At 34.9% G+C, this 23,038-nt stretch overlaps 1 protein-coding gene across 1 annotated transcript; it reads left to right on the plus strand.

Annotated features, from left to right (window-relative positions):
• Positions 1 to 987: 987 nt before the first annotated feature.
• Positions 988 to 22,787, plus strand: LOC108092891. Its single transcript, XM_017192737.2, is given in 9 exon segments — positions 988 to 1,097; positions 7,313 to 7,776; positions 11,807 to 11,852; positions 13,504 to 13,839; positions 13,904 to 14,011; positions 14,079 to 14,260; positions 14,603 to 14,826; positions 18,422 to 18,487; positions 20,071 to 22,787. Coding segments are annotated over 8 exon segments (2,190 nt in total). The 5' UTR covers positions 988 to 1,097; positions 7,313 to 7,699; the 3' UTR covers positions 21,222 to 22,787.
• The last annotated feature ends 251 nt before the right edge of the window (positions 22,788 to 23,038 follow it).

A 23,038-nucleotide genomic window follows, 5' to 3' on the forward strand; every position in this document is an offset into this window, starting at 1 on the left:
ATTTTGAATTCAATTTTTATCAAAATCGGTCAACTATATCATATAGCTGTCATTTGAACAATCGCCGAAAATATGGAAAATTAATAGAAAAATTGTCATATATCACTGTGCGACAAAAAAATGTTTGAGTTGATTTTTTCTTATTTTTCACTTCTACTAGTCAAAATAAGAATACAAGTTTTTGGATTTGTTAATATCAATAGCCAATCAGCTTCTACGCACACTCAAAGGTCCCAAAAACGCGTGTTTTTGCATATTTTACAGCCTTATAATACCATATTGGGAAAATATTTTTTCACCGTTATAAGCGTTTTATGCAAGTTCAATATCTATTAATTAAAATATATTAAGCAAATATACCGTTAGGATTTTATAACAATGCTTTAAAATTTTTTTCTCCCAGCTCTATACTCTGGGCGACTACGTATGGAACTTGTTACGCGAGGATACCTCTGAAAAAGCCAAAAAAAATCAGAAAAAAATTTCACTTTCAAAAAAAATAATAGTTTATTGGAAGTAAAAAAAAAAATAATATTTTGTGTTAAATATTTTCATAATAATAATTTCATAAAATTTATCATAAAAAAAGAAATCTTATCACTTAGAAGGTGGCATAAATATTTTTGTGCATAACTTATGCCCCTTAACCGAAAACAATCAAAAAAGTAACTCAAACAAACATTTTGTTAAATTTTGTCGCACAGTGTATTCGATGTGGTTTAGCCTTTATGTATTTTGTTTGACATATTTCTTGTTTAACAAAAATTGGAAATACCGAAGTTCAAAGCTATATCGTTTTTTTTTTTTGCCAAAATGTAGTAACTCTTGTGCATATATATATTTTCGTAAAAGATAAAAAAACGACAATTTTTAAGAGAAACTTACAATAGTTACGATGCCTAAAAGGTAAACATCGATAGTTGCCGTTAAGCATCGATATTTCTACTGATATTTCCCCACCCCTAACTGAAAGGGTCACACTGCTCCGTTGTTGCTCAAGAAAGTCGCGCAGTGCATTTTTTTCTGGTAATTTTTTTCACTTCATTCCCGATTCGGGGCCCTGTTTAGTGCTCGCCACGTAAATAACTAAGAACAAAGTGAATAAGTTTAACTGTTTTAAACAAGGCAAAGACGGTGTTTTGTGTGCTAACGTAAATGAAGAACCCTAAAAAAACAATACACACAGACAGCACATTGAGAAGTACATACACACAGGGTTTCTAGCGTGACGTGAAGTGTATATAACGAAACGAAATGTACAAACGCAAAAAGAGAAAAGCTAAATGATAGTGGAAAACACGCAGACAATCTGAAAAGACGCATAAATCATTTTTAAAGTTATAGTAGAGTAGCAATTATAAACTTTTTTTCTTTTCTTTTTTAATGTTTTACTTTTTTGTTGGTTTTGCGCACAGGCACGAATACATTACTCCTAGCGAGTGAAAAGTTCTCGCTGTTTTTGTTTAATTTTTTTTCCGTATGTATTTTTTTTAAGTTGGTGGAAAAACAAGAGTAACTAGGGGAAAAACATGTTGTAAAATTCCATTCAGCATTTCCCACCACTAGCAACAACAACAGCAAAGCAGTTAAATGGCAACGTCGTCGCTCTCTCTCTTTTCTATCCACTCGTTGCTGTTGTTGTTAACCTATGTATGTACTTATTTTTTCGGTGTTTGTGGCTTCGTCATTCGCATGTATGTACGTGTGTCCGTTGTGCCTACTTGAGAGAGAGCGGACGTGTATGGATATATACAATGCCTCTCCCTCTTCCCGCACATACACGCACACCGATTCATGCGCTTGGCTTACACTTTGTTTTTTCTTTTTTGTTTCCGTTACAGTTGCGTAGTATATACATACCTTCAAAAATCGCTTAAACATCTTATACATACAAACATACTATGTAGTAAAATAAAGCTGTAAAGTAAATATATAACGACAGAGTGTGTGAGTGTTTAAATATTTTATTTTACTTCTACTCTAACTTAAAAATATTAAACAAGACAAAAACAAAGTGGATTGGTAAGTGGTTTGTAGTTGATACAGCTTTTTAGGCAAAAAAATAAAAACAATAAAAAGCAAGGGCATTTAAAGAAATGACGTAGAAATAGACAATAACAATGCATACAGTCGCCTCTGGTAATAAATGCCACGGTCGCCTTACCTGAGGTTTTTATTGCTTCCCTTTTTCTACTTTTGTTAGTTCCGCTGCACTTAGGTAGAAACTGTATGCATATCCTGTATACATATTTCCGGTTTACCAATATTTCTCACCATGTGCTTTTTGCTGCGCATTTATAGAGTTTTTAAAAATGTCCTTGGTGAGAAACATTTTAAAAGATTAATTTTCAGTTATTTGTCGTATATACAATGTGAATCGTATTAAAAATTGCTGTAGTAAGCAGCACCAAAGAAATAACTTGTTACTATTTTATGGTGCTCGACTGTTTCAACCGTCTGTCGCCCAAGGTACTACCAGCTGTTACATACATATGCATCTTTGAAAGCAACGTGTTTAAAGTTCTTTGTTTTTACATATGGTTACATTTTGCGGATAAGATATTGACATACATATGTAGATAGAGCTCCCGTTAATTATCTTTAATTTACCGATCACACGCCCTTATAATATTATGGTTTTCATTTATTCCATTAAGCAAAAGGATTTGAGATTTTCTAGGCTGGTAGAGAGCAAGAGAGTTTAGTTAGTTTCTTTCTTTCCCAAGTTGAGCTGCTGTTTTTTCTGTGTTCCATGATGCAGCTGGTTGCAATGGGGGAGGGGCAGCTGCATTTTTCTTCTGTTCGTCCCATCTCCTCTTTTGCGCTCTTTCTTCCCCTTATCCTTTCCCTGTGTTATTCCCCTACTCGCTGTTGGCAATGACACGAAACGATCGTTTGTAAAAATGTATTGAAACACTGTATTGGTGGTAGCAATTTCCACCTCCCCCTTTTGCATTCCACTAAGGTCGTTCCCTCGCGTAAATTACAAGTTCGAAACTTCCCATGATCGTTTTACCATGTTTGCCTTATTTGGTCAACGACCAATAATAAAAAATCCGTACAGTGGGGCGTATGATATACAACAGTTATACTGACTTAATTTTTTTCGATTTCAATGAATTTCAAATCTAACAATATGCTGATTTGTTTAATTACTTTATAAATATTAAAGTAAACCTTTCTTGGATTTATCTTTTTTAAAATTGCCCACTGTACTCTTAAGCTTGCTCAGATTTCGTGTTTTGAAAACACACGCGTACAACTGGATACACTTGAATGACAACAAAAACAATCCAAACGAGTGATCAGCTGGAATGTTCGACAGATCGTTGTTTACATCTGGCAATGCCGTTGTGAATTTGTTTTCAGACTGAGATCCATTCATATGCACCCGTGTGACTCACTCTCTCAGCTGAAAGATTGTTAGACAGAGATATATGTACATATATATTATATATCCTAGGTTATCTGTCAATATATAAGTAGACTTTTATCAGCTGTTTTGCACACACAGAAAGCAGTGTATAATAGTGCTGCTCTATTTACACAACTGTGCTCCAAATTAGCAGACAACTGTTATTAAACTGTAAAGTTTTTGGTTTTTGTTCTTGCGCTAGGTTTTGTACACTGGCGAAAAATGTCGGTTTAATGAAGTTAATGCTGAATTCATTTAAATTAATACAAATCTGGACTGTTTTGCTTATCATTAAACACACATGTGAATGGCATACACGGTATGCCAAAAAAAACAATATGTACTATTTATTTATGCATTTCTAAAATAAAACAATTTGCTTGAGAATAACTTCTATACCAGCATTTTAAAAGAGTATTAGTAATCTATTAACTTTAATACATACACTGTCATTGGGCTTATAAGTAAATTTAGCCGCAACAATTTAATTTGACATTTTCAAATTTCCTTCGAAGTGTACGTGTTGGACTTTCTTTTTCGGGTTTTTAGTTTCTCAGTGATTTAGCTTTCACTCATCTGCATATGAAACTCAAGCCGACTTTTGTTACTCTTTTTCTAGGTTCCCTTTTTGCGAGACCGACCTTCGGGTTACCCTTTTCTTTGCCCCTCCCCCTATCTTTTTTTTCCCGAATTCAGAGTCTGTGACGCTTTTCATTTCTCTACTTCCGCATTTTCTTTCTCTGGAAAGCGAGGTACATACACTGTTTCATGTATTTCTGTATATATTTTCCTTCCATGGGCTTCTGTTTTTCTTTTCTTTTTTCCGCAATCTGCTGTGTATTGTATGTGGGGGAAAAGCAGCCCTCGAAATTGTGACCGTACCACCCCATTCCACCCTGCCTTTCTTCTGGTTTTTGTGTTCCTGAGCGACCCAAAGCGATTTAGGCCCGCCCACTTTTGCGCCTCATTTTGCTGCCCTCGTTTTCTGGCTCCTCTTTTTCTTCTCTTCCTCTCTCAGCTCCGCAATTTCTCATTTTCCTTGTTCCCTGGTTGCCAAAACTTTGGACTCCTCCTTCGTTCCCTTGAAATGGAAAAAGTTTTTTGCTCTTTTTTAGTTGGCCGGGGGATCCCAAAGTGATACCTGTTATAAACAAAATTACATTGAAGCTCATTGGAAATGCTTCATTGTATAGTGTTGAATATATGTATTTAAGGACTGTGAAAGAGGTAGTTAATGAACTTGAAAGATTATTAAGGGGGGGTAAGGTTTTAAAAATTTTTTTTTTACAAATTTTTTTTTTATTTTTTTTCTGAATGACCAATGTGTCGAGAACATTGTGTAAAAATGTTGAGTCAATTAAAGTCAAACTAACAGAGTTACAGCGTTTTAAACAACCGTATTTGGACGTATTTTCACGTATAAAAATACTTTGAATCGATTTTGCCGAAGACGTTATTTTGAAAGTCGGTGAACATCAGAACTCAAAATCTACTGAACCGATCCTTTTCAAATTTTTAACACAAAATCTCAACATAAATACGCAGGTAATCAGGAAGAGTTTTTTTAATTTTTAATTTTTTTCTATTTTTAAAAAATAAATTAACAGCGATTTTTTAAGCTGAAATCGCACTTTTCACTTTCAAGTGCTCCCAAAAATAGACAAAAAATAAATTAAAAAAAAACTCTTCCTGATTACCTCGGGAAATTCATTATCTTTACAACGCACATCACAATTTATTTTTAAGATGATCCGTTAACGCCCTATGATGTTCACCGCAAAACAACTTTTTCTTTGGGAGCTTCGGAAGATTAACCGCCACAGGCTTATTTTTTAATATTTTTTAATAATTTTTTTTTCTAATACTCTTCAAAAGTTAAACAAATACATGTAATTAAGCTCAATAAAATCAACTTACTCATTTCGCCGCAAAAAAAAATCAAACATGGCCCTTTTTTTGGCCTTTAAAACCTTACCCCCCCTTAATACAAACAAGCTTTGAATGTTAAAATTAGAACTCAAGGCAACACGATGTCTGTGTTGTTGTACGAAGTCCATTCCAGGGTAAACGAGCACCCTATGTTTTCAAATAATTTAATATTAACAAACATTTATGAATAATATTTCACCCTTGCTTTAAATTAATTTCAACTATTTGTTTAACTTATCTTCACTGAGTTTTATTTTTATGAAAATATAAATAAACCTTACTTTCTTCCTTGGAAAGAGTCAACTGAACACCTTGACTGTTTAAAAGTTTCTGTTAAATAATTGCAGAAATTTCTACAGTCTGGTTCTTGGTATTTTGAAGTTGGACTGCGAGATTTTTCCACCCGGCCTTTTTATAAGCGAGAGGTATATTTACATTTTCACCTGCCCCTCCCCGAAATCCGAGCAAAAAGGCAGCTGCAATCGGCTGCAGGAAAATGGGATTATATTATGGGTTAATTATAGCGGAGATAATGATTATGGAAATTTAATTTTATACAATAATGTGATACAAGTAAATCGATAATTTGGATTTATAAAGATTTTAAAAAGATTTGTAAAGTATTTATGCTGGTTATCATGCTAGTTTTATTTATTTCGAATTATTATTATTGTTTGATAAAAGAATGTGATAGATGAAGGCTTATTTTAAATATAGTTGATATAGATTGTTTTTTTAAATATTTTTGTTCAAGTTAAATTTTTGGTAATCCCAATTCAGTTCATTTTGATTAAAGAAATCTGTTTCGCCCGAATCCAAACCGTACTAGTCCTGGGAAATATTCAACCGAATTCATGTCGAGGCACCAAAAAATGCAGCTTGCTTCCAAGTAATTAATTTGCAGCTTGCCACGTTCCACCTTTCCACCCACACGGCATAGAAAAAGTTAGCACCTTGCCGGCATCCAGCTTCCGAGAATGCAGTACATCTGCCTGCCAAAATCTGCGATCTGGGAATCGGGGATTCGGGGATCCGCGAAATGCAGCCGGCCACCCAATAAAGTACGCCTGGCACGCTTCCTCACGGGTTCAATCCATGGGATCTTAGGTAGAACACGCGACTGGCACGCGCACCTTGCCTCCTTCGATTTCTACCTGCCACCCACCGCCCACTAGGCCGAGACCCCTCCGACCGATCCTTATATAGATCGAAAGTCGACAGGACCTCTTCAGTCGAGTTCCACTCGTGACAAGTCCAACTTGTGTTCAAAGATCTTGTGATTTCTTGTGTGCCTTACATTCAACTCGTTGAAAATAAAAAGGTTGTGATTATCCCATTATGGATTTCAATTTTGATACTGTGACTCCTTGTTCGACCATGTCGTCATACTATAACTTTAAGATGGCCAGGTATGTCGGGTTATATTGTTTCACTTGATTGCTTGTCTAATTATTGTATAAAAGCGCAGCTTATTTACTTGTGTTTTGGCTTCATAATTTGTGATGGTAATTTATTGCTAAGATATCGACTGTATGCAAAGTGTTAAATGTTTAAGTCTCAATGTTATTTAAATGGCGGGGTTGGTGTACTTTAAAAAATGATTTATTTCTGTTGGAAAAATCTTTTAAAGGTGCTTGAAGATAGGCTTAATATTTGGAATAATGTATGAACAATATTCAGGTTTATATAAATATTTAGTATGATGGTTTTTTGATAAGTTTTTAAACGGAGAATTCTAGCTTTAAATACTCACGCACACACGCGCATAAACTCAGCTCAATACGTTACAATGGAATTTTTGAACATGTTTTGTATTAGTTCTTCATTTCGTTCACTCAATCGCGTCGCACACAATTCACGTCTTTGCCATGTTTTATTTTAACCTTATAATGTAGTATAACCCCCACCTATCCCAAAATAGGGGAAATTCAAATAATTCAAAACTAAACTGAATCAATCAACTCTTAGTACCAACAACAACAACTCTATCATCTCTTCAACTACAACAACTACAACAGCGCGCCTCCAACACACTAAGAGAAAAACCATAGGAATTAAGAAGCACAGTGTGTGCACATATGTAAAAAGCGAAAGGAATAAAACAACAACTTCATTAGTACAACAGCAAGAGCAATACGATAAATTTGAAGAGAGACAGAAGGGATTCAGCCGAAAACCCAACAGCAGCAGGCCAGCTGAGAGCGCTGAGCGCCAACAGTCGAGGAAGAGATCGAAAAAGATCGCTCTCCAGCCTTAACTCACCTCATATCCTTTTTCCCCCAAAACCCAACACTCACATCCGACCGAGGGTGTTATTTTTGTTGATTCGAAAAACACACTCGCAACTCTCAGGATATGTACGGCAACAATAATCCCGGTAGTAATAATAATAACGGTGGTTATCCCCCATATGGCTACAACAACAAGTCGAGGTAAATTTTTAAACTTGAGTTCTTGCGTTCCGTCAGCCACATTCGCCCCATATCCTTTTGTGTTGAACCTTGATCTTTATTTAAATTTCAAACTCAAACATTCAGTCGAACTTCTATATTACAAATCAGTCTAGTGCCACCTTTAAACAACAAAAGATTAAATGTACAAAAAGAATATAATTTATTTTAAAGCAAGTAATGTTTAATAAAGTTTTTGAAAATATATAGAAATATATTTAAAATAAAAGAATTTCGACTGTATTTCCCTTTTCCCCACCTCCTTTCCTTTCCCCCCATACGCAACACACAAAACAAAGATGATAAAGTGCTTACCTAATTTTTTTGCTACCCAGATCTCTTTGGCGAACGAACAAAATACCAACCCAACCTTTTTTTTTAATAGTTTGTACGAAGAAGAATATCCTGTTGCTGGAAATTTATATACAGGCAACGTCAATTTTTGCTTAGACTTAGGGTTATTTAGTTATGAAAGTTACGTTTTTTTTTTTGTATTGTCGAAACTGTTTTTAATTAGCAAAACTTAAAGGCTTTGGTGCATTGGTATGTGTATGCAGGGAAGGATGTCGATTGCCAGTCAATAAGATCTTGAGATTATTATCGATTTGGGGTCGATGTCGAGCTGCCTTAACAAATAAATTATATTGAGTGCTTTTACCCCTTATGTACCCCTTATTCATATCATATTCGCACACCCAAACACATTGTTTAGTTTTTTAGTTCACGTCGTTCTTTGTTTTATTTATGTGCTCTGATATTGTCAGAGAAATAAAGAAATCCAACGACAACAGCCACAGGAATGGATAACAATAACCGCAACCACAGCATGGAGGATTTATATAAGTATAATTAAATGTTATATGTACTCGATGGTGCAATCAATGATAAAAAACCAATAACCGATTATCAACAAAAGCAATTGATATAAACGAACACACGTATACATAATAGATAGCGAGCCAGAGCAGCAAAAAACAGTCAATCGTTTTTGGGGGAACACCCGGTATAAGTACAGTCCATCCCTAAAAGCTCCATTCCCAAATGTATTTTTTTCTTTCTTTTTTCTTAGACAATGTTAATTTATTCACAGTATACCCCTGTAAAGAATGATGTTATTTTTGTTAAATCGAAGGTCTCTCATTAGCTGTACTGTCATATATCGTTCGCTCTAGATGTTACGTTTGTGTTATGCCATTTTTCATAGCATACATTCATGCGATTGCATTAAATCCAACACTCGCACATACTCTCACCCGAAATCAGCTGATCGCCGTCTGTGTGTTTTCGTAATCGCGACATGCTTTATTTTTGTCCTATATTTACAGTTGTATGTGATAAAATATAAGCAATAGCAAAAATGTTAACCGAGCAACGTGAAACAACGTAGAGAAACGCAATCTTCCATATTTATATATAAATATATATATATATACCACTTATAAGATCAAACTGCATTTACAAAGAGCGAGCGCGCCATGTTTGGGCCACAAAAAAAGTTTTGATCCCGCTGGGAATCGGAGCTCTTATATCTCTATATATTCACGCGTAGACGAAGGCAGATAAATGTATCTGCACCAGTGCAATTCTTTTGTGGCAAAAGGATTATAGAAACGGCCCTAAAACGTTCTCATCGTGCGGATTGTGCAACTTAAACAGTCTCACAATGTACCGGTAAATGTTCTTGTAACTCTACCTCTCTCTTTTTATCTTTACTTTTTTTCTGTACCACACTTATTGCTTGGCGTAAACTAAACTAAAAAGTATTTACTTTCTTGCTTTAATTGCCTTTTGTTGATTTTTTTTGTGAGTTTTACTTTATTTCGCCCCGCATTGTTCATATAAAAGTCATCGCCGATTAAGCTTTAAGTTTTAGGATTTGCCTAAGAAATGAAAAATTGACTGTTTTTTGCTGCCAAAAAAAAAGAAGAGTGAGGTCAAGCCATGGTCTGATTTTTATAAAATCATCATAGGACATATAATATATGGAGAAAACGAAGCAGTATTCGTGACATTTTTATGAGCTCTGCTTCTTTTTCTCTTCTTTGGGGTCGTATAATTTATGGCACCATTATTCAGCAGTCGATGAAATGTAAACAGAGCAACCACACGAGGCCCTCCCCTCTCTCAAAATTTAGTGTATCACGTGCTGGGTGGAAATTGTGTCAGGACCTTGACATGCAGTAGCCTTAAGTTATGTACGTATGTCTGTCTCTTTCCCACGCCATGTGATGGACGATTTTACAGTTTATAACTAGCCTTAAGCACCGGTTGTTGTTGTGGTTATTGCGTCGCCATCTCACTCCAGCCCCCCAAATACACATCCCTCACATATCCCGATGCATCAAGCCGACAAATTGTTTATACCCCACTCTTTCCCTCTTTGAATCACTGTGCTGTCTATTTCTCCTTATCTTAATCGAGAGTAGCAGCAAAAATGAAAAAAGCCAAAAGGCGAAATGCAAATGCAACATTTGCTCAAGGTCATCGGGGGCCCAGCAACTACAAAAATACTACTACAACATCAAAACCGCAAGCAGAGCAACAGCATTGCATCAATCAACAATGTCAACAATCAACGCCAGCGCACAGTGACCTTCTCAACGCATATTTTAACTTTTTAGGGTCTCCCTAAACTTTTTTTTACATTTTTTTTACTGTGAAAATATAAAAGAGGCGAATCTTGCCACCGAAGTCTACCTTTTTTTTAAATATTTTTTTTATGTGCAAACTAAAAAAAAGGAAACACAAAATCCAAGTGAGCCCTTGCCAGCAAAAAAATGAGATGTTTTAGCCCCATTTCTTTTTCGTACATATTGTGGCAACTAAAAACGAAATTTTAAGAACCCTGACCACACACACACACTCCAAATCATCTACAAAAACCAAAAACTCCCTATCCAAGCAAAATTATGTAACGCCCAATCATCGACGTTGTAATGCAGCTGATTTTAATCGAGTGTAGACATTTTTTTCCACAGCCCAGAAAGAAGAAGCCACCGACCGAAATCGTCTAATAGCTAAAGACACTCACTTACTCTTTAGATAGTATGTAGTTTTAATTTGCACGGGGGGGCAAACGCGCCTGCTCCGCCCCCCAGCGGCTCCTCGTCTACGAAACGAAATGTTTTTGAATCGAGGACGCCACCAACGCCCTGTAAGTAACAAGACTCTAAGACTATTATAGACAAATAAAAGTATGTTGGGGAAACATCATTTAAAAATACTATACAAATCAATATAAGCCCTAACGTAGACATAAATATATGCTTGATCTGCAAACAAAATTCGACGTGGGAAGGCGAACAGATCCTATTCCAAATTTATATACTTTTTTGTTTATGTGATAAAAAAAAGTGCGAAAAGTGATAATTTTTTTTTATTTTTTTAAAGTGAAAATGTGCTACAACGAAGTGTCCGATATTGGAATTAAAAATGGGTTCAGAGTTAATCCCATGATTATTTTTTAAAATTTTTTTTCGGTGAATCGAAAGTACAACAAAAAAATACATCATGTTTTCTTAACATTTAAAGTGAAAATACTTTGCTTTTACCCTAATTGCGAATTGGTTTTTGCAGTATTCAAGGGGACTATAACTGAGGGGTCTTACAAAAGGTCAGCCATGTTATAGTTCCTAAGAAACTACAAAATCCGTAAAATCACAATTTCAAGTCTTCTCTTTTGAACCAATAATAGTTTTGTCTGTTAAATATAAGTAAATTGAGAATTTTCTATCATAGCAATCTTATAATACGCAGCCATTTTTATAAATAAGTTAGCCTAGCCGTAAGCTTAAGTTAGTGTTAAGAAAATAACGTAAAATCATCCGACGCCAAAACATTTTTTAAACATTTTTAAAATATTTAACAAAAGATTGTAAATTGCGCTTTATACGTATAATTTTGATACTTTTACTAGTACATATTTTTTTAAACAAAAAAAAAAAACAATATCATTTCCTGAAGAGCTAATCGATATTTTTTTCTTTCCTAATGACATCGCATCATCTCATAGCGGAGGGCGTGGATTTGGCATGTCCCATTCTCTACCATCCGGAATGGTTAGTATACCTCACTTTTTGTGTCTAGTTTAACGCCTGAAATTTATAATTATTGTTAGCGACAAATTTCCATTTTCAATTGCATGAAAGCAAAGTCAAACAAGAGAACAGTGAAAAAATCTACAAATTTTAATTCAAATCGAAAGCAATGCATTTGATATTGACTAACTTTTGTATTTTGTTTTGTTTGGTTTCGTTTTTTTTTTTGATAATTATAACGATAATAATATTATAAATTTTATGCCCTTTAGTTTTAATAGTTGTATGTTATTGAGTTTGTCTCATGAACGCTCTGGGGACACACGCTTTTGAAAAACAAACAAATACTTAATACTTAACAGAATTATGTTTTGTGGATGCTGAACAATTTCATTATGGTTTAGTGATAAAAATAAAAGCCTAAAGTTTCAATTTAAACTACAAACATAAACAAAGTAAACATAAACCAAACAAAAACTAACCAGCAACAACAACACAAACAACAATTTAAAAAATACAAAACCCCTAAATAGAAATATCTAAACAATGCAACACAGAAATACAAAATAAGCAAAAAAAAAAATCGAACACACCTGCATGAACCATGGAAAGCAAACACTATTCTTAATAGAAAACCTTTAGGTGTCACCGTTCCACCTTGTCCGTCTCTTATCCGTTTCCATTTCCATTTCCGTTTCTGCTTCAGCTTCGGCTTCCGTTTGGCGCTTTGCGCACTTTTGTTTTACAGTGACGGGCAGAAAATTGGAAACCCTCAAGGTCATTGCTTCATATAACGTAATGATAACTTTAACCACTTAATTCAAAACATTCACGAAATGAGAAATAACAATTTCATCAATTGTAAATAACAAAACCTTGAAAAAACATTATCCATCTAAAATTAATGCGTTTATTTTGTACTCGGCCAATATTTTTGCCTCGCACTGTGTTTACACTTTCCTCAATGACACTGAGACCCTTACAGAATTCACCCTCGAATAAAAACACAAAAAAAAAAACACCTACTACTCTGGACACACTAAAGAAGCTTAAGAACACTAAAGAAGGAAAAGCAACTTTTTATGCATTCTTGGAATTCCATGTTTTTTCGCCTTTGGTTTTTGCAACCCCGTGAATGCCATTTAGCTCACACAGACAAATAATACAAACACACGGAAGTTATAAGCAAAAGAATGTTCTGACCTCTAATGCTCAAATCAAAAATTAAATACAATACAAAATCGCTGCACTCGAGTTTCAAGCACGCCTTAAAAACTAATCGCAACATATTAATTAAAGAGAACGATTTTTCGGGAAATTTGCATTTGGAATATTGTTACCGTTAGCGTTTTGTCGTAGATTTCTACGTTTTAAGCCACTTCGAGCCTTCGTCACCTCATCTACTAACTAAGTTGTGTGTTGTTGTTGTTGCTGCCCGAAAGCAACGATCGATGTACATACATATGTGCATATGTATAAATCGATCTAAAGATATCGTGACATTGATAGAAACGAAACAACCAAAGCAGCAGCAGCCAGCTAAAAACCGAACCATCCAATCAATCTACTAATAATCAACCCCCAAGACAAGCGATATGAGGCCTTCTCACAACACTAGAATATCTTTGTATGGTTAATCTGATTACAGTCACGTTATGCGTTTTCGCCACAGGATACAGAATTTTCATTTCCAAGTTCCTCGTCGCGTCGCGGTTACAATGATTTTCCCGGCTGCGGCGGAAGCGGTGGAAATGGCGGTAGTGCCAACAACCTTGGCGGCGGCAACATGTGCCATCTGCCGCCGATGGCCAGCAACAATTCGCTGAACAACCTGTGCGGCCTGTCGCTGGGCAGCGGCGGTAGCGATGATCTCATGAACGATCCGCGGGCGAGCAACACCAACCTGATTGTCAACTACTTGCCCCAGGATATGACCGATCGCGAGCTGTACGCCCTATTCAGAGCCATCGGACCCATTAACACGTGCAGAATCATGAGAGACTATAAGGTAGGTGATCCGAGTGCTGTCTTTGCTTTCCTCAACTGATCAGTTTTTTAAATATATCCCACAGACTGGCTACAGTTTTGGTTATGCTTTCGTGGACTTCACATCGGAAATGGACTCGCAGCGTGCGATTAAAGTGCTGAATGGCATCACAGTGCGCAACAAGCGGCTCAAGGTAGGTTCTTCAGAACACTTCGTTTAATAAAGTAGCAATTACTAATCCATGCTGTATTTTCCAATAGGTATCCTATGCTCGCCCTGGCGGGGAATCGATTAAGGACACCAATCTGTATGTGACCAATCTGCCGCGCACCATAACCGACGATCAGCTGGATACAATCTTTGGCAAATACGGTTCCATTGTGCAGAAGAATATCTTGCGTGACAAGCTCACCGGTCGTCCACGAGGTGTTGCATTCGTTCGGTGAGTCCTAAATATAATTTATTATATTATAATAATGATGAGCAATTAACTGGCTAGAGATTATGTTCAAAAATACAATCGGGCTTCTGTAAGTCGAATGCTTTGTAGTCGAAATCCTTGAAATTTTTGTAACTTTATTAAGAATTTGCAATTAAAATTTCGACTTGCAGGACTCTTGAATGTATTTTTCTTGGCCGTGTTCAAATGTGCCTTTATTATTTTCGACACTCGGCTTATCACGTGTTTTTTTTTTCTTTTCTCTCATTTTTTTTGTCGTACCATCGCTCATTCGCCATCTACGGTGTGTACTTTTGATCGATAACAAAAACAAACTGAAAACAGGTACAACAAGCGCGAGGAGGCCCAGGAGGCCATATCGGCGTTGAACAACGTAATACCCGAGGGCGGATCGCAGCCGCTGTCCGTCCGGTTGGCGGAGGAGCACGGTAAGGCGAAGGCGGCGCACTTTATGTCGCAGATGGGCGTGGCTGCGCCAAGTGTCCCACCGCCGCCGCCACCACCGCCACCACATATGGCCGCCGGATTCAACAACTTGGTGCACAGAGGTAGATCTATAAAATCACAGCAACGCTTACAAAACTCGCATCCCTATTTTGATGCCAAAAAGTTTATCTGAAAAACAAAAATAATCCAGAAACGCATACAAGATGAAACACACAAGCCACACACAAAAAATATTCATAAACATACTTCGATGGGTATATAGTTTATATATACCAGTCGGTAGTGTTATCCATCTTAAATCTTTGATATATTTTGTTTTTTTTGGTAATCAACAAACAACAACAACAACAACAAAACATAGTCTACAAAAACCAACTCAACAAACAACAAACAAATAACTCACTAACAACCAACAGCAAAATCTTAGTTTTATGATTTGATCTTAACTATCAAAAATGATTCAATGATTGTTGCAATTTAAAAACCGTTCATATGTATTATACTAATACATATAAGGTATATTTGAAAAGAATGGCAAAATTGAATTATACTTTTTAATTTTTATTAGTGTAATTACAAATTAATACAAAATTCTTAAAAAAAAAAAAAAAAACTAATATTTTGAAAAAATTAAAAAAAAAACATGTATTTAGATACTAACTTAAAACTTAAAAAGAAATGAAAGATATCAACATTTTTTGTTAGGTTAAAAACTTGAGCTTTTATTTCACAACTACAAACACACTTACCCACACCAAGCTACAACACACACAAACAAACAGGCAAAACGGTTCAATAGCACTTAAAAAAGTTCGCGTAAAGTGTTGGCTAAAACGACCATTTTTTTTGAACATTTTTTTAAAGTGTGTGTGTTCCAAATTGGAACTGTTTTTTTTTTTCTGAAGAAGAATAAAATCACAGCGAAATGAGAAATTGTTAAGCTGTAATTTTGTTACATAACTAATTCACCGAAATGCACATAATGAGAAATATATATTAATAAACCAAACAAGGACTGATCGACCTCGACCTAATAAAAATAAAAAGTAACCCATTAAATATATACTATATATATCTTTATATGCAAAGGAAACCCCACTTAAAAAAAAATAGGAGAGTGTGCAATTTTTTTTTGTTCTTGAAGTATTTTTTTGAACATTTTTTTCCTGTTTACAAAAGACTGGTGATGAATTAATATTGCAAATAAGCAATCAGAACTGAATTATAACAGAAAACCAACAAATCATAATAAACAAATACAAATATAAAGGAGTAAAAAATTACTAAAGCGTTGCCGAGCATTAAAATGAAACCCCTTTAGCTCCACCCACCTCTTCAGCATCTTCCGAACGCATCAGAAATATCGAAATCGAATCACGCCAATTTTTTTTTGTTATAATTTGCTCATCTATACCAGCGACAACAACAACTACAATTCACTGAAAATAATACAACATAACAATTTAAAACAAAAAGAAAGCGCAGTAATTTCCGTCTTTTTTTTAACTTGTTTCTATCATCAAGTTTTTACCCATATATTGACAAAAAGAAAACGTAAACTTACAAGAAATACCTATTTAGATATACTTATATATACAAATATATTTCACTATAAAACCTATTCTATAAAATAGCGTTAACTTTTAATAATTATTTAGTTTGTAGTGCGTTAAAAGCATTCAAATCGAAAATCAAGCATATAAAACAAAAACCTGAAAGTGTGACCAGAGAATATAATAAAAAGGCGAAAAGCAAAACAAACATAAAAACAAAAACCAAAACTGCAAATTTTTTTTATTTTTTGTTCAAGTTTAAGAAAATTTGAAAAAAAAAGTGTTGGAAATGCAACTGGATGTTATATCCTACAACGGGAAGTTTTTCTCCCACAACTCCTCTACTATTTTTTGTTTTTCTTTTTTATTTTTGATCTTGCTAATCTGCCTTGTGTGTGTGTGTGGGTTTATGTGTGTGTGTTTGGGTGCGAGAGAATGAGACGGCGAGTGAGTATTGGCAGGATATCACCATCCCCCATCTACCACGCGTGCGTGCGAGCAAGTAAGAACGAGAGCGCGAGTGCAGATTTCCCGTTACAGTTACAGTACCCCGGCACAAGAGACAGAGAGAGGCGGACGGCTGTGTGACAGACAGAGACACAGAGAGAGACACTGTGAAAGTGATTAGAAAGAAGTGAAAGGCGCATGGTAAGTATGCGCGCACTCAACCGAAACGATAACGGGGTGCTGCCACAACTTGTCACTCAACCACCCCTACATAAAATAAACCTTCAAAAACCCTCTCATAAGACCCTATTGTTTTTTTTTCTTTTTTTTAATGTGATGTTTTTTTTTATATGGATCGATAAAACGGTGATATATAAACACAAAACCATAGCCATCTTGATGTCTCTCTCTCTGATCGTTTTCACCCCTTTATCGGTTCAAGTGCCAACAAAATAAAAACAGTTAAAATAATAAATAAATTCCTATTTTTTTTAACTTTTTTTGACAGTGTATTTCATAATAACATTTATTCGAGTGAAAATTGTGTGCTAAGCTATATTCTTTTTTTGTTAATCATATCTGCCTAGTGCTCGCAAAACAAATACGCATCATATAAAAAAATTTGACTATATTTTTTTTTCTGTGCCTGTCAGTGTTTTCAGTGTGGATTTTTAAGCAAACCCAATTCCATGTATTTAATTATAAATTTACATTTACAATCATTTTTACAAAAGCCAAGCAAAAAATGTGCAAAAACCTTCATCTGAACTTCTTTGTAGATTTTGAATATCCCTATATTTGTTTTATTTGAATCCTTAATTAAACTTTAATTTTTTGTTGTTGTTGTTTCAAGTTGAGAAAAAGTATGCTGTCGTTTGCAATGTTTTCTTGAGTATTTGAAAAAATATTTTGTTTTTAAAATTATGAAAATTGCCCAGAAATTGTTTTATATTCGCCTTATCTTCATTCGAAAGCGCTGCCTATATTTCTCGGTATGGAGTAATTATTAATTTAGTTTTGTTTTAAATAATTTAAGCTCTGAAAGTCAGACAATACTTTTCTGTGATCTATTTAAGCTCACAGGCATCTTTACATCTGAAAACCGTATAGAATACCGAAAGTATGCAACGTTTTTTCTAAAGATTTTGTGAATGTGAATGCGAGGGACTAAGCGATATCCTTGCGATACACAGATCCCCGTATTGATCCCGTCAATCCAATTGCAAGAATATTTTCGTACTTCGGACAATTTCGCCGAAGACAGTTTGAATTTGTATGACTCATTTTTAGTTTGGTTTAATTTTTGTTAGCTTAAATTTAGTTTCTGGACTCTCGTTTCCAAGTTACCGTAGTTTTTGATTTTCATCGTAATTCGTTGTTGTTTCCAAGCCGTAGACACTGTACTTAAGTTGACTCACAGCACTAACCCCGAACCGATCATTTTTTCTTGTTCAAACCAAGGAAAAGCGACCGATTCTCATTTTCATTGATTGTTGTTGACAAAGAAATCAAAAGAAAAACAATTTCTATAAACCAAAAAATCAATCTTATAATTCCCCCATCCCATCCAAAATCAAGCAAATCAACCAACCCAACCAATCAAAAAAAAAAAAAAAAAAAATAAAAACTCAATCTGCGCCGCAACTAATCCAAGTTGTACAATTTTTTTTTCGTTTCGTTCCTTTTTTCATTATAGACGGAGCTATGGAAAAATTACGCTCATTATTCGATGCTATATGCGATGCTATCTTTGGTCTCGATAGTAATTATTCCTTTTTTATATACTTATATTTCTAATTAACTACTCCTAGTCGTAAATCATTATAGAACCTTGCTTTTCTAACGCAGGGAAGCAATTAATTATAGAGCTTTTTTATTTTTTGAGAGCCCTTAAGACAGATCTAGCCGAGAGATCGAAAACAGAGCCTGTATTCTATATAAGTAGAGTCTATCAAGAAGAGAGCACACCTATACAGACGCACACAACACACGCACACTCATGCGCTCCCACATGATTGAGAAGACAGAAATGAAATAATCTATTTCAGTTTTTAAATTTGCTCATCAATCTTAAAAAAATATATATTTAAAAAGAAAAATTTTTGAAAATAATGCAAATTTTCTTTTGAAAGCGTGCCATGTTTTTCTTTGTTACTTTCTCTCATATCATCCCAGCTACCAAACCATCTCTCTGAAAAAAGTCGAACTACAACAAATTTTTCGGCCCTTGGATCTTGCTTTTATGTGATTTTTTTTTAAGCAAGGGTCAAGGGCTTAGAGCGTTATTCAAAATGGTTCCAATTGAAAAAATGCCAAAAAAAAATTGTACTTCTAGATCGAACCCAATCCGAACTCTATATTAAATCATAAAAAAATTGTATCTAAATTTCTTCTGCTGGCTCTTGAATGAGTTAAACTGCTAACCAGAGCTGTGTTTGCTTGCGCCTAACAATCACCCTGTATTAAAACAAATACTAAGTTCTCCTAGAGCCCACATGTTGCGAAAGTTTTGTTTAGTGTTTTTTTTAATAGCTTTTTGTTTAATCGAAACCCATCATGGTCTGATTTGTCTGCTCTGTGAACTTAAATTTCTTCATCAACGCTCCCCAGTTCGTAAATGTTTCTTGCTCAAAATAACTTAAACCAATTCAAACCCGTGTAAATCTCTAACTAGATATTTAATATAAACTATATACCGACTTGTTTTGCTTGCTACTGTTCTTTGAACGCACTTAAATATTTGTGTGTGAGTGCTTAACATACGCCCACAGATCAGTCACAACATAAACACACATAATTAGACTATCACGAGATCAGTCATCAAATTGTTTTAATAACACCAATCCAAATCCTGTTCCCGTCCTAAATGTTCCACAAAAAAAAAAAAAAATAGAAAGAGAAAACATGGCACGCTAATGAAAAATTACGAAAAACCCTTTAATCGTGTGATATCGAGTGGGAAAGCCTTTGTAATCAAAAACCAATAATAATAATGCAATTACAAATCCAGCTTGAATTAAAACTACAACAAAATCTTTAAAGTAAATCAAAAGTAACAAAGAAAAAACAAGAAAAACAAACAACAAATAACACTAACCCAACACCATCTAAAAGACAATAAGAAACTCTAAAAAAAAGTACTAAACCTAATTAATCTCTCTCACCTAGGCTAGTTAAGTCAGGGCTCTAGCAACGTTCAGGGATATATATATAATTACTCAATAAGTTTTTTTTTTAAATGTATCTGTTAATATATGGCATGATAACTTTAAAATGTTTCTATATTTTACTAATAAGTTTTATTTTTCTAACTTTTCTTCGCTCTCGCACCTTAAATTAATCTAGGCGATAACTTTGCCGATTTGCTTGATGGACTGTACCGTAGGAAGTACCATTATCCTTACTTATAATTGACACCGCAACAGCAGCAGCAACTACTACAACATCAGCAGCAGGCGTTGGGCTTCACCAGTAACAACAACAACAACAATAGTATTGGCAATGGCAATGGTAATGAGAACAACATGCTACTCTATCACCAGAACTACCATCAACAACAACAACAACAACGCCTGGGCAATGTTGCTGCTCACAATATGAGTCCGAATGGAAGCAATAATAACATAAACAACACAAACACCAATAGCATTAACTTTAACACCATACGCCAGAACGGAGTTGCTGCACTACACTATCTTCAGGAGCAATTGCAACTTCAACAACCGCAGGATCAACAATCGCAGCAACAACTGCCGTTGACAATGCCCTCGCCGCCGCCGTTTCAACAACAATCACGACAACCACACCATAATGGCAGCAGTGGCAGTTTGGGCAGTCAACTGCTTGCGATTGGTAATTCCGGCTTTAACAACATTTCAAATCTCTCCAATTGTTTAAGTGGCAGTTACAACAACGCTGGCGCTTTTGCAAGTAATGGCGCCAGCAGCAGTTTTCCCAGCAACCCCACAAGAAGTGGGAACCACAACAACAATCCCGCAAGCAGTGCAAATTTTAGCAATAACTCCACAAACAATGGTCACTTTTCCAACACTGCGACAAGCAGCAGCAACTTCACCAACAATATTTCTGGCAGCAGCAATTACACCAACAGCAACGGAAACTATAGTAATGCACCTGGCAGCGGCAACTTCCCCAAAAATGCAGCTGGCAGCGGTAATTTCAACAAGAACTGCAACAACATGGTTGGAAATAGCAACAGCAATTCCAACAGCTCCAACCATCTCTCCAACGCCAATAACCAGAAATCGCCGCAACACGACTTCAGTTTCAACATGCCCACAACTGAGCAAGAACTGCATGAGCAAACACTGAAGCTGCAGCAGCTGCATCTGAACACCGGCTTCAACAACACTACAGCGGCATCAACAACAACATCATCATCATCAGCAGCGGCGTCGACTTGCACTTTATCAACGGCAACGGCAACGGCATCATCCCCAAACCCCGCAAATGTTGGATTCTTATGGCGTACATAACCAGAGAGTTGAAAAGCGTATGATGAGGGCAATCTTCAAATAAGAAATTAAATATAACAACAATTTATATATACATATATGAAAAACTATGAATACCTAATATTGATCATCGTAGTATCAGCATCCATCGAAACCATATACAAAAATCCAAATTTGTATGTTCTCAAACCCCAAGAATTAATTACCTACTTCTTTTTTTTTTCGTACGTTCCTCACTCTAACCCTTATGTTGTAGTTGGTTTTTTTGTGCTTTTTTTTTGAGAGAGAAATCTTTTTTTTCTTTTTGTAGCTAGCAATAAGGCAACACACGTATATGTATACAAATCAATATTAATTAATCATATATATATAACTCGACGAGGAAGCCGATCTTTTTTTTGCTTAAACTTAGAAGAGAAAAAAAACTAAGAGAAACACATTTTTTTGTCACATATTTATAACGTGTAATCATAATTAAATATATACAACAAAATATAAACTATACAAGAACACACACATAATAATATATCTAAAACTATATAGCATTGTAGGCGTGAAGACATAAGCTCTGATTGTTTTTTTTTTCTCTGTGTCTGAAACTGATTTTTTTGGCGCAAACTATGCCGCAGAAACGTACACGGGCATCGTGTATGTTTATAGCTGAAGTTAATCCAGATATATGAATATATATTTTTTTTCATAATTTATATACCCAATTTTTTTGTCTATTTTATACGTAACGAAATGGCTAAACTTGGCTGGACATGCTCAAGTTTTCAGGCTGTTTATTCATATATTTAACGAAACGAAAACGAAACACTTAGCTAGAAATATGCTTGAGTAGGAGAAGGAGAAAGAGACCCAGACAAAATTATAAAACAAACCCTTTTTTTTCATAGCTATAATGAAACGTACGTTTTTTTTTAATAACTATAAACACTTTTTTTGAAATCATTTTTTTTATTAGTTTATTTAACAAAAGAACTTGAGCATGTATCGGCAAGAAAAACGAAACAAAACAACATACAAAAAAAAAGAGTAAGAAAGAAACGTGATAAACAGCCCGACAAAACGTAAATCAGAGGAAAGAGTAAAAGGTAGATAAAATAGAACAAGGGAATAAAAAAGGCACGCAAAATCCGTGGAGTGACTTGGCATTATTTTCTAGAATTGATTTCATTTGAAAAATTCCACATAGTTCTTTTAACTTTGTGTTTTTATTTTACGTTTTTGTTTATTTTTATTTACCACGATTTTCGATTTTCGAATCCGGTCAGTCACTCCAACTTCAAACAACAAATATTTTTCGGTGTAGGTGCATAAAGTAATGGAAGAGAAGCCCAATATTAAAACTCCAAAATATGCGATGATTTTTTTGCTTAATTCTATCAATACTTTTAATATTTACTTGTAATCAAAAAAAATTGTGTAAACTTTTAATTTGTCAAAAATCAAAAAAAAAAGGAAATTAAATTTTATTTTATTACTTTACTACCATGTCTCTGGCTTAAAACAAAAGTTACAAAAAAAATAAGAAAACCATTATTTAAGTGAACTAAATAAAAACCTTCAACACAAGCAACGTTACCCCTGAGTTTTCTTTTTATTTATATTTATGATAAAAACTATCACTAGATTTATGATTATGCTTTTCCGGAGTGTGCGTGGCGTATTGAGTCAACGAATTAAAAATAATTTCCATATTCTAGCTTTAAGCGAAACTAGCGACAAGGCAAGAAGCAGACACAGTAAACACTTACAGTTTGGTTGTGCTGAATACAAAATATAACGATTTAAAAAACAAAACCATATATATATATATCTATTAGCGAAACCAA

Source organism: Drosophila ficusphila, unplaced genomic scaffold, assembly GCF_018152265.1.
Source record: "Drosophila ficusphila isolate 14025-0441.05 unplaced genomic scaffold, ASM1815226v1 contig_198, whole genome shotgun sequence".
NCBI lineage: Eukaryota > Metazoa > Arthropoda > Insecta > Diptera > Drosophilidae > Drosophila > Drosophila ficusphila.